The sequence below is a fragment of the Pituophis catenifer genome, unplaced genomic scaffold (genome assembly GCF_029215685.1).
Source record: "Pituophis catenifer annectens isolate HBS135680 unplaced genomic scaffold, rPitCat1.0.hap2 SCAF_2, whole genome shotgun sequence".
Lineage (NCBI taxonomy): Eukaryota > Metazoa > Chordata > Lepidosauria > Squamata > Colubridae > Pituophis > Pituophis catenifer.
Window position 1 is genome coordinate 223,458,833 of NW_027256882.1, and position 12,874 is coordinate 223,471,706.

The window sequence follows — 12,874 nt, forward strand, 5'->3', positions numbered from 1 at the left end:
ACCTTTTCTTGGACAGACTGGAATTGTGCTAGCTCCCATCTGCATGGCTTCAGCTTCTCAAGCAATCTCCTTCCTTCTCCTACTCTTCTATGTTTCATTCAGTCTTCCATCAATACCCGGAAAGATCTAGATTTAGCTGATAGAATATCTGGGTATTTTGATGAATAAATAAACATTTATTTCAGCTAATAGCACATTTTTAAATTAGTCAAAATACCTCTCTTTTATTTCAACCAACATCTATGTTATCTCTAAAATACAGTAACACACTCCCACATCAAACATACTCCCACATCTTATTCTGTCAGAGGCAGCAAATTTCACAGGTAGAACTTGGTTGCTTCACTTGAAGTTTTATGTGGTCAGAAACTACAGTTAATGGAAAAATAATTGATTTCTTGCTGGATGTGTTTTCCTTGTTATTTGAATTATAGGTCATATTGCTAATAATATTTTACATATTAGGTTGTAAAATTACTAGTGATACGTTACAATTGGGTTGTAAAATTATTATTGTGTTCTGTTTGTGCACATACATACGCATATACACCTTTACATACACATACACCATGACAATTTAGGAACCACTAGTTGGATTAATTTGTAAAAATATAAAACATGCTTTGTATCACATATTTTTCAGTGGTTTTTTGATAATGAAGAGAATAATTCTGCCTAATAATAATTAGGCAAAGTGGTGTTGCAGAGTTTTTTCAGTAAAAATATAATAAAGCTATCATGCTATTTTCTAATATAATTGTCTGGAGTAAAAGCCACCCTAAAAATTCTTTGACAATAATAAAATCATGTGGAATAAGTGCCAGAGCAGAATAAAAAAAAATTAGCAACAAAACATAATTGATACTATAATTATTTTTTTAATTATTTTTATTAAACAATTTTCTTCATTTTATATCACAATTTTCATCTTTACAGCACTTCAGTATCAGCATCCCTCATATGTACAAAGAGGTTATTTTCATTTTCCTTATATACATACCTATTTCTTTATAACTGTTGATTAAAGATTAGCAACATATGTTAATCTATACACTGTGTGCTTGTTATAGTTACATAAATATATATATTGCATTTTTATTACATCTTATCTTACTTTAACATCCTTAAACTTTGCTTCTATTCTCTAACCAGTTGTACCATATTGATCTGTCCCCGTCCCCACACACACACACACACAGCCAGTCGAGGGTTAAGGAAACACTTTGGAATGCACCCAGTTCTTATCTCCGACTTGGCAGCGATAGACACACCGTCTGCCAAGTTACTTTATTTTCACAAACAGACAGATAAGATACGAACGTTCAAGAAAGTCCAAACAGAAATAATATTCCTCCCAGCAGTTCCGGACGAGGCTTTAGTGACTCCAAGGTTTTGCTTTGTTCGTCACAAAAGATCCTTGACCACCACTCTCTATTATATAGTCTCTGGGGTGTGGTCTCTGGGGTGTGGTCCAGTGACTCAGTTCTAATCCCTAGCACGCCTCCCAAGCTGCTGCAAACGTTTATCACGCCTTCGGAGGCGTGCGTCCAGGAATGATGTGTCATTATCACTTTGACTCGAATCAGCTGTCTCCTCTCCCTCGGCCGGCACTTGAGACAATGCCAGAGGGGAGGGGCCTGGAGAGGGAGGCCTGGCTGACTCCTCTTCCTCATGCTCGGAGCTTTCTTCCTCCGATGGGACAGGCTCAGAGGGCAGGGCCACAACACATATATTCCAAATCAGATAATATTCAGTTTCTCCTCTTTCTTATATTTCCATTGTCAGCCTATCCATCTCAGCACATTCTAGCATTTTCCTTATTACCATTCCATCAGAAAGTCTACTTTCATTTTTCCAATTTTGCGCATAAACAATTCTGGCCGCTGTTATTATATGTAGCATTATATATTGGTTTTTTTAAATTATAGTTTCCTATTAATATACTTAATAAAATAACTCCAGTTTTACATCTATTTGCTGTTTGGTAATTACTTCTAGCCACTTTCTTATCTTTATCCAATATTTCTTTGCTTCTGGGCATATCCACCACATGTGGTAGTATGTTCCTTGTTTCTGTTTACATTTCCAACATTCTGCTGGTCTGTTTGGGAACATTTTTGCTAATTTCGCTGGGGGCAAATGCCAATGGTAAAACATTTTATATAAATGTTCTTTGTATGCTGCTGACATTGTCAGTTTATAATTTTTTCCCACAGTTTTTCCCAGTTCTCTAATTCTATGGTGTAGCTGAAATTTTTTGCCCAGGTTATCATGGTTTCTTTAACCATTTCTTCTTCCATTTTGAATCTCAGTAAATAATTATATGGTTTTTTTTATCATTTTTCCCTCCATCCCCTGTAGTATTTTATTCAGCTCTTGTTGTTTCCTATAGAAACCATATTTTTCTACGACTTTTTTGTATCTCGACTGGATTTGCAAGTGAGGCCACCAATCTTTGTCAATTCCCTTGTTTTTTAATTTTTGATTCGTGTTTAATGTTCCTTGGTCATCTAATATTTATTTGTATCTTACTATTTTGTCTAAGTCATTCGGGTATATTAGCCCTCCCATAGTTGATAGTGGTTCTTCTTTATTTTCCCCCATATTATGCTATAATTCATTATGAATGCTGAGAAACTGTGATGTGGTCAGGTCTCTTGTAATTACCATCATAAACGTATTTTAAAGTGTATGTTTTTTATAAATCTTTCTCACCACAAGGACATAATCTGTCTATTTGCCTGACAATGTGTGATAAAGGTATGAAAGTCATGCCTGATTTAAAATATTGATGAAGGACTAGCTAATTGAGTACAAGTGAATATTAAAATGAAAACTGGAGAACATTGTACTTAAAATCCTGCTGATTATATTAATGTGCATGCTAATGAAGAAGGAAAAATGTTTGTCATTTGGTGTTGAAATTTATAGCTGTTACTGTATCGATTAATAATACTTTTTATCTTTTTGAAGGAGTTGTTGCTGATTGATGTGATTGTTCATGTTATCTGATATGCTGTTAAACATTGTGCCATCAAATTGGAAAAGTTTTATAGAAATAATTAATACATTTAAAGTAGAACCGAAAGCAATTAATGTCATATAAACTTATGCCCACTGAGATAAGCGGTGCTGTTACAAATTTCATTATTTCTTCTCATCTTATTTTATGCTGAATTCTAGGCTTTGTTGCCAAATACCTGACAGCCAGATTGGAAATAAGCCACAACTGTCAAAGTATAACAACTCTGACTATTTCAATCTGCTACATTATAATGTTCCTCTTGGAAATTTAATGAGGAATGTGTACTCAGACAGAATCTTTGCATAAGAAGGATGGATTGAATTTAATTGTCCTTATTAAAAATAAGAAAGGGAATTTCTTTTTCATTCTTTACCCTAGTTGTACCTAGTTGTATGCAAGACATATTATCTTGGTTCTGTGAATGTTTATAAGAAAATGGGAGCTCAAGTGTATTCTTTGTAAATGAAATAGGAAAAGGAAAGGTCATGCAAATACCTTAGAGTGCTACTTCAGCATGGCATAAGTCATATCTTATCAGTAATTTCCAAGATGAAAACTTTACATCTTATAAATTGTTATAAAATGTAGGATTCTTTGGCAAGACCCAATACAAAATGGCATAAGAATGTCAGCTTGCATATTGGTAAAAGATGAAAATACCATTCTGTTACAGCAATATACACAAGTCATATTTTCAGTGATTCCATAGCCCTAAGTGGGAAGGAAGTTATCAAGAAATGCAAACATTGGCCAAGTCTCCCAGGGTATCACTTTAACTTTTTCAAATGCCTGTGAAAGCTTTTCTAGAAATATGTGGAATGCTCATACCATTTTCTAGCAAAAGAAATTATGTGTTGATGCTGGAAAAATTGTAACAAATTATCTTCATTCCCTAAAAGCGGCATGTCAATACTAGTCATATTTAATAAAATAAGTCCACGGTAGCTATTGATCTTTTCTCCTGTTTTCTTTTGGTTTTGGAGAAAAATCGGCATGTTTGAAAGAAAAATAAATAAGGCTTTTATAATCAATGAGAAATTACTCAATGTAATTTCTAGATTATAATAGCAACACATGCACATCTGAATACTATTTTTGATTTTTTTTTTCTTATTCTGGTCGCACTTGTTAAATCAGAGAAAGCACTAGATTATTCATTTTTAATGTTATACTCTTGGAAGAGCTCTGGCCTTTTGTACATAAGTCAGCAGCCCTACATATGATCTTCAAATTACATAGGATTTTGAAAGTAGAAATAATTTGAAAACCATCTCATGAGATACAATTGATATTTGCTATAGTTTGCTGCAGAATTTAAATGGTAAAAACAGATTTTCTGATAAACTCATAGGGTTATAGTTTACGCTAACGTTTCCTGAAATTCAGTGGGGAAAGCAGTAGGGAATGTTGCAAGCTGCTGCTGCCTGCTGAGAGGACTTCCTCTCGTGTCTGGGGGCTGCCTGCCAAGGAGAGTTCAATATATGTCAGTCCTATGACTGGGATAGAAATGGAGCTTTCATGCAAAAGAGCTGAATTCAGTGAGGTGCAGAAGCAGAGGTCAGATCCCAAACATCTGTGTTCTGTTCCCATTGTCTGCCAGAACAGTTCCCTTCCACACAGAGAGGGGAGCTGTATTCTGCAAGCAGCTCTTTCAGTCTGGTCCATTTCCCAACCCAATAGATCACTTAATGCCCACAACCAGAAGTTCCAGGATTGTAGTCCTTGAACAAAGTTGACATGTGAATGTCTTGCTTAATGATTACCTCACTCAATGACTGAGATTTCATTACCAGTTGTAGGTATAAGTCGAGAATTACCTGTACAGATTTTATTACAAATAAGTTTCACTAAATTTAGGAAACTTGTCTCCCCCAAAAGGTCACATAGCTTTGTATCTGCTTATGAAAAACCAAATTATTTTGACCATGCAGCAAAAATCTGCATAGGTTTTGAGTTGGGTACAGAGCTTCCATTTCCCCACTGTTTTCACCTGTTAAATCAACAACATATCTTTGTAAGATACAAATTCTGAAAACTTTTAACTGCTTTCCCTTGGAAATCTGCAAATAAATCAGGATCCTATCAGATTAAGAAGAATAGAATTAGAGCTGAAATTATTTTGATTCATGGTTTAGTGTACTCCTACCACCCTAAAAAGGATGCGGTGGCTCAGTGGTTAAGACGCTGAGCTTGTTGATCAAAAGGTCGGCAGTTCAGTGGTTTGAACCCCTAGCGCTGCATAACAGGGTGAGCTTCCATTACGTGTCCCAGCTTCTGCCAACCTAGCAGTTCGAAAGCACATAAAAAATGCAAGTAGAAAAATAGGGACCACTTCGGTGGGAAGGTAACAGAACTCCATGCGCCTTTGGCATTGAGTCATGCTGGCCACATGATCACGGAGACGTCTTCGGACAGCACTGGCTCTTCGGCTTAGAAATGGAGATAAGCACCACCCCCTAGAGCCGGAAATGACTAGCACGCATGTGCGGGGAAACCTTTACCTTACCACCCTATAAAGAAAAAACTGAAATTTTTTATTAAAAATAGGCCTGAAATACACAGAATCTGAAATGCATCTATAAAAGAGATAAGGTTTGTGATAAAAATTATATAAACCATATTTTATTTTCTTTCCAGAGGATCAAATTCCACGTGGTTTTCCCACCATTGATATGGGACCACAGTTAAAGGTGGTTGAGCGCACTCGAACAGCCACTATGTTATGTGCAGCCAGCGGCAATCCTGATCCAGAAATAACATGGTTCAAAGATTTTTTACCTGTAGATACGAGCAACAACAATGGGCGCATTAAGCAATTACGATCAGGTAAGGTATTGTTACTGTTTTCAGTAATGCCTTAAATAATTCTTTCCTGGATTTTATTTTTGTTGTTTCTGTTCTTTTTCCTTATTTGTGTGTTTGTTTTATTTTTTGGGTTGTGATTTATTCCCTTCTCTTTTTTATGTTGTTGAGCGTGTTGTCCATGTCTGTGTTGTAGCCATAGTCTGTTCCCAGAATTTCCATAGTCTGTCTCCAGAATGTTTTGCAGCTTCTGTTTATTCCACATTGCTCACTGCTGTGACTGTAGTTTCAATTTTTTTGTTGTTTTCTTTACTGCTTTTCAGCAGTATTTGACAGATCCATTTTCTCTTCTGCCTTTATCTCTCATTATTATTATTATTACCATCGGCATTGGACTACAGGATATGCAAAGAGTACCAATGATTATCCTCATCCAACCCAAATTTGTCATTTTTGATGTTTAAAATACTATATAACAATTGTGTTTTGTGAATTGTTTTCAACATTTGAAATTCACCAAAGATTAGCCAGTTGGGACATACCTTCCTACCATTCACTGATACATGAAACACATTACTTTTTTTCTTGTATACTATTTTTAACTAACATTTTTTAAAAAAACAAACAAAGTGCTACTACAACGATAATAACTATCCTTGGGATATCCTTTGAAAGGAGAGATTATTATTGTTATGATGGTGGTTATTATTACTATGAATTGGCTAAAAGTTTTCTGACAGTAGTGATTCTGGAACCTCCTTAGTATTTCAGTATCTGGATCTACAGAAGCCTGCTTTTCGTGTAGAGTCCAGCTTTAGCAGCTCTTTCCCTGTTTCCCTACCAGATGGAATCCCTCATGCAGTTTCATAATAATATAACTAATGTTTATAAGTTGTATGCTTTTCCCCATATAAAATATATCATATAAGGGATGGGAAATGTAACAAGCTGCTTACTTCAGAAATAATAATGCTATAAAATCAGGTGATTCCCAGAACGTTTACCTTTCTGATCTGTGATGATGTTAAGCCGTCTTGTTACCAACTTCTATGCTTGTTATCAACAAAATTGTGTAGAGTAAACCTCTTTTAATGTAAAACTAGAAGTGATTTTCACCTGTGACATAGATTCTTTAATATATAAAGCGTTAACTTGAAAGATTTTGTACCAAATTATAAGGAATATAATAATATTTTTATGCTGTCTCTCTTCTCTCCGTATTTAAATCTCCAGAATCTATTGGTAAGTGCTTAGTTCTGAAGCGCACTTCACCCCCCACTAATTTTCATATGCAGAGTACTATAATTATGGTATTATAATGCTTATTATTACTCTTAAAATGCATGGCATGCATTTTACTAACAGGGTAGTCACCAGACATGTGATAGTAGTGCACACACAATCCTTCACAGAAATGTTGTTGTATAGAAACTCACAGTGAGAAAGAACAAAACACAAATGTCACGTAGATATAGCAGAGTAAGTGAAAAAAAAGAATCCAAAATAAACTCACTGTTTATTTTTATATAGTCTTTAGTATAAACTCTTCCCCCATTTTTCTGTTTCTGTTTTTCTCTCTCTTTCTCCAGTATCTCTCCCTCTTTTTCTTCCCGGTTTCACTTCCTAAACTGTTATGATTAATTGTAGAATTATAAAGATTTTTTTAGGCTTTCAGACATATATAAGATATTTTATTCCTCAATAATCCCAAGTGTAAGTTTTGTATGAATGAAGGAACTCCCCTGCCCCTGCCCCTGTCACCTCACCCCACTTCCAAAGATGATGGCTTCCCCATTTTGGTATACTATTTCTTATAATCTAATTATTATGCCTAAATATATTCCTGTTTTGACAGTATAAAACAAGATTCCTTTAAGTCCTTATTTAATTCTGTAACTCTAATTTGATTCTTCTTCCAAAGCCCTAGCCTCCTTCTTCTCGTACTAATGCTTCTTCTTTCTAATCTTATTTGCATTCATATTATCTACCCAGGTGGTACACCAATAAGAGGTAAGATTGCTGAACTAACGTTCACAGAATGATCTTATTCTTTCTGTCCTCCCATCCCTTTCATTATTGTCATTTTTAAAAAATAAATGCATCATCTAAATCAGTCATCATCTTTATTTCTTCCTTTTGTCCTATTTAGTTATGGTCAGTGACTTTCATCTTGTGATTTTTTTTCCCTGACATATTTTTCACCTTACATTTAAAAATGTGTTTTTTCTGTTTATTCTTTCTTTTTGAAAAAAGGTTTGTTATTTTGCGATATGCTTCAAAGAAAGCATATCCAGGTCTTAAGGCCACAACCCAGTCACAGCGTATCATTTGTCCCTCTTTTTCTTTTTTCTTCTTTTTCTACCTTTTTTTTTCTTTCTTTCTTCTTTTTTTTTGGTCCAACTGGAGCAAAAAAAAAAGATCATTTTTTTTTCTTCCTTAGCTGTTCTTTTTTTTTTTTTTTTGGACCAAGCCAAGATGGTCTGGAGAACAGTTGCAGACATGCAGAAGACAACAAGGAATATCTTCTTTTTAACTCTGTCTTTAAAAAGGGTTTCTTTTTTCTTTTTGTTCAAGTAGACTTTTTTCTTTTAAATTCAATTATATATTTATATATAAACACATTCTTCTTCCTAATACAATATGTATTTTTTTTCTTGGATTGACTCTTCAATGGATTTTTCGATCCTTCTGATCTTCCAGGCTTTGAAAATTGAAATGTTGATAATTGAATATTCTTAATGGTATGTGGTATTGCTGGGTTTTAATCATTTTATAAATATTGTCCATGTCTTTTGTAATTCTTGTTTTGTATTTTTCTTGGGTTTTCTGACACCACACTGCTAATCCCAGTCGTGGATTTTGATGGGTGTCTTGGGGGGCCACTCCGAGGTCCTCAGCAGTGGTTGGTTGCTTCTTCTTTGTTTATTTTTTAAACTTTTTTTCTTTTTTTTTTCTTTTTCTTTTTTTGGTGCCTTCTAATTCAATCCTCTTGTTTTTCAGCAAATGCACTAAAAGATTGTAAATTGTAGCTGAATGTGTTTCTTTTTCTTACAAATCTGCATGTCTTTAAGGGAGTTTTGTTTCTTTTGATTACTATAAATAACTAATTTGTTTCCTTTTTCACTTCAAGCAGCCTTTTTTGTACTTGCTGCACATTTTTGGGCTTCTTCAGAAGAAGATTTTCTTGAAATCCATCTTGCCCTTTTTTGCCAAGTTCCACACTTTTGTATTACTTTTACCGCGCACACACGAAAAGTAGAATTTAGTAAAACCAAATGTGATGACCCAATAATCTAATCTCCTTTGTTTTATTTTAAAGCCATACTTCCTTGAAGCAGTCTCACCCATCTTCATTTTAATAGTCTAGGAGAAAAAGTATTATGTTAGAGAATTGTTTGACAAATGCAGATTGTTTTCCTGTTTTAGTACTGATGGTGTGAAAAAAATAATCTCCTTGTTTTTTTCATCGCATCATTATTATTATTTTTTTGTCTGTGTTACCTTAGCGAGAAAGTGAACCGACGTTGAGTGGATCTTCGCTTACAGGGCTTTTCATTATTGTTAAGCGGTGTATTGTTAGGAGTTTGAAAAACTTATCTTTTGACAATTTCTTTGGGAATATATTTTATATCCATACAGGTGCCCTCCAAATCGAATTGAGTGAAGAATCTGACCAAGGCAAATATGAGTGTGTTGCAACCAACAGTGCGGGTACTCGCTATTCTGCCCCTGCCAATCTTTATGTCAGAGGTAGGAATGACATAACCCTGGCATCAACTCTTCATTCAGGCTCAAGGGTGTTAAGATTCTCTTGAGGTTTATCTTTTAGCAACTTGTAGTATTGAAGGCATTATGGGAAAAGTTAGCCGTAAGAGAAATGGTCTAAAGGCTTAGTGGAAAACTTTGGGGAAGAAGAAAGGCACTATTGACTCTAATATATCCCTGTGATTTAAAGTTTGTAAGTATATTTGTATTTTTTTACAGCTTGACTTCTACCTTTCGTGCATTGGCTAGTTACCTGAAAGTTGTATTAATTTGGGGGTTTTTTTCTCTATTGTTTTTCCTTTTTTTGTTTATTTCGGTGTATTTGAATTCCCAGTATTGCTTGCTGTGAAACTAATTTAACTGTAATTGAAACACAAGATATTGAGGTATGTTTCCATGTGACCTCTGTTAAAAGGAAAAGTTTTTAGTTTGAAAATTCTTAGTTTGAAAAAGACTGGTGATTTCCTTCTCTGTCAACCCTTCCCCCATATATTCACTATTTAATTTGAAATATTAGCTGAAATATGTAATCCATAGCAATGTATTAATGAACTACCTGTTCTTTGTGGAAAAGAGGAAGAAAGGGGAGGAAACTGACCTAATTTTAGTAGATATGAAATGATGATCCATGTAATGGTTATATTTTTTTAAAAAAATAAATCCATGGAAGCATTCCCTTTTGTAACTTCTTGGCGTAATTTACATTATCTGAGTCTTTAATATCTTTCTGCAAAGTGAGAGTGCTAAATGAAAGGGTGGGTTAGAAAGGCAAAGGGATATTTTTGTTTTTAAAACACAGTTTTTAGCTCATGACATTGTCACGGCATTATAATATACAAGTTCCTCAAAAGTATTTACAGTTTAATTTGGGGGGGAAGAAAAGGTTCAGAAATGATTACGGCCTTCTTAGAAAACTACCTAATCCTTTTCCTTTTGAAAATATTAAACTGCATGAGGCATGTGTGCCATTGTTATCTGTAGGAATTTTTTTTCCAATAATGCTAATTTCTAACACCGTAATAGCTGTGAAAAATTGCTAACAGAACTGAGGTAGGAAGGTTTGACTAGAGCAAGTAAAAGATGTTCAAGTAGCCATTGAAAGCCTTGATATGGCCTTTTTACTCTCTCTGTGTTTCCCTTGTTTTTCTCCTTTCCTCATTTCATTGTGTTCTGCATCAAACCCCCTACATCCCTCAGAGCTGCGAGAAGGTTGGTGTGTTTTTTACTTTTTTACCCACCTTACAAAACTATTAATTAAACCAATAACAAAGAATACAAATGAAATGAATGTAGTTGCATTGTGGCCTTTTTTATTTATTTATTTATTTTAAAGTTAGTGTTATGTTAAAGCAGAGAATGCCCTGCTCATGGCTTTTAATGTGTGATGGTATCTGATTGTTGTGCATGGTCAAAGAAGATGAAAGTCTGGATGCATGACCAACAGCGGTAATACTCCTGAATGCTTAAGGCCTTGCCAATTTGGTCAGTGTTCCTGCTTTTTCCTCCCTTCTTCCAGTTTCCTTTCCTTTTCTTTTATGTTGTCGATGCCTGCTGATCCAGGAATGACTTTCTGCAATTAATTGCTCCTCCAAGCACTCCTCCAAGCATGAAGACTAAAACTTCTCTTTTGTTTTAGTTTTAGTTTAAAAACAAAGCAAAACTTCCCCCCCACCACCAAATTACTCTGTTTGGGATTACAGAGTCTGCACTGCCTGTCACTTGCTTGTGTAACTTTTTGTCATTTGGCTGAAAGTCATGTTTGGCTCCTTCTTCTCCCTGTGCCCCTCCCATTCACTCATGAGGCCATCAGAGTAAGCCTCTTTCATGTCTATAGACATTTATTTATTCAATCCCATAGGAAGGTTGAAATTAAAGAAATGTTTGTCTGGAATTTATAGTCTTGACCCAACTAAGGTTTTCCCTATATAAATAACTAAAAACAACCCCCCATAACTCCCATTGTTAATGATAGGACTTAGGTGTCAATTTCTCTCAGTCAGGACCATATTGATTTACTGTATTTTATCACTGAGAGGTACAGTTTAGCTTCTTATCTAAAAAGCTGGCATAATAAAGGATGCAGTATTTTGTAGAACAAAAGGCCTCGATTTGTTGCTTCTCCTTTTTCAACACTTGCAATATACAAATGAAACATACAGAATAAATGAAGCAGGAACACTGATTCTTAATCATTTTCTTACTGTTGTGCTTTGCTTAAATGCTGATTACTTTGTTAATGCAGTACCTTGTTGCTATGTGTTGCAGATACTAATATCCCTTATTTTGTACACATAGAACTGCTTTTAACATTATCCTTAATCCTGGCAACCTACTTTTCTTTCCCTTTTATGTGAAAACTATGGAATTTGGAATGCTTTACTGTTCTCCCTTCTTCTTCACCACCATAACTTGCTTCGTAACAACCTTAGGCTTAATCCAGTACCTTACCTTATCTCCTTAAAACCCTATTTGTTTCAAATTACCATATTATCCTCACATTTTAAAAGTGATCTTCTCTGTCTTAGTACATTTCCCACCCAATCCTTTAATTAGTTTTATTTCCTAATAAAAATGTTCCTTTCCTGAGCATGATTCCTTTTAAACTGTGTCACTTGCTTGCCTGCATGATCAAATCCAGAACTCATACTGGCTTTGCCTTGTTTCTTCTCCTATGATTTTTATGTATATGTATATGTATATGTATATGTATATGTATATGTATATGTATATGTATATGCACATGCACATGCACATGCACATACATATATGTTTTCCTATGTTTGTTTTGATGTCAATGTGAGGTCTTGAGGCTGCATCCACTTTTGGGTCTGAAAGCAAATCAGAGTTGTATTTTCAGTGTACTGTAGGTGATGTGTTCTAAGGCTCTGATGTGACGATGTGATGCAACACATTTTTTTACATCAGTTGGCTGGAAGTATACAGCGCTGAAGTTGATTTTAATATTCAACTCAAGCATGCTGTCCACTTTCCAGTTTTTTTTCTGTACATATGAGTATAAATAATAGAATTGTATATATATGTATGTGCGTGTGTGTGTGTATTGACATTTATGTATTGCTATTGTATACTTACTTAATTGCTGATCTCCACTAAGTATTAAAAAATAGTATGAATGTGGTAAAAATTAATAATATCATGTATAAAGAATTAATTTTATGTACAAATATATCTCTTTAGTTTTCTTTTTCTGAGTTCAGAATACCAATTAGTGCTTTAAATTGTGTTGATATATGCATGTAGTCTTGTTTGGAATCTCTTAAG

The 12,874-nt window shown here is 34.6% G+C and overlaps 1 protein-coding gene across 1 annotated transcript in view; it reads left to right on the forward strand.

The window, feature by feature from the left end:
- The window catches only part of PTPRD (protein tyrosine phosphatase receptor type D), a 280,660-nt gene that overhangs the window by 122,066 nt on the left and 145,720 nt on the right, over positions 1-12,874 (forward strand). Inside the window, exons 4-8 of the mRNA XM_070935556.1 lie at positions 5,663-5,851; positions 7,061-7,069; positions 7,820-7,837; positions 9,467-9,577; positions 10,790-10,801. Of these exons, the coding sequence (XP_070791657.1) occupies positions 5,663-5,851; positions 7,061-7,069; positions 7,820-7,837; positions 9,467-9,577; positions 10,790-10,801 (339 nt within the window). The remainder of the gene's footprint in view (positions 1-5,662; positions 5,852-7,060; positions 7,070-7,819; positions 7,838-9,466; positions 9,578-10,789; positions 10,802-12,874) is intronic.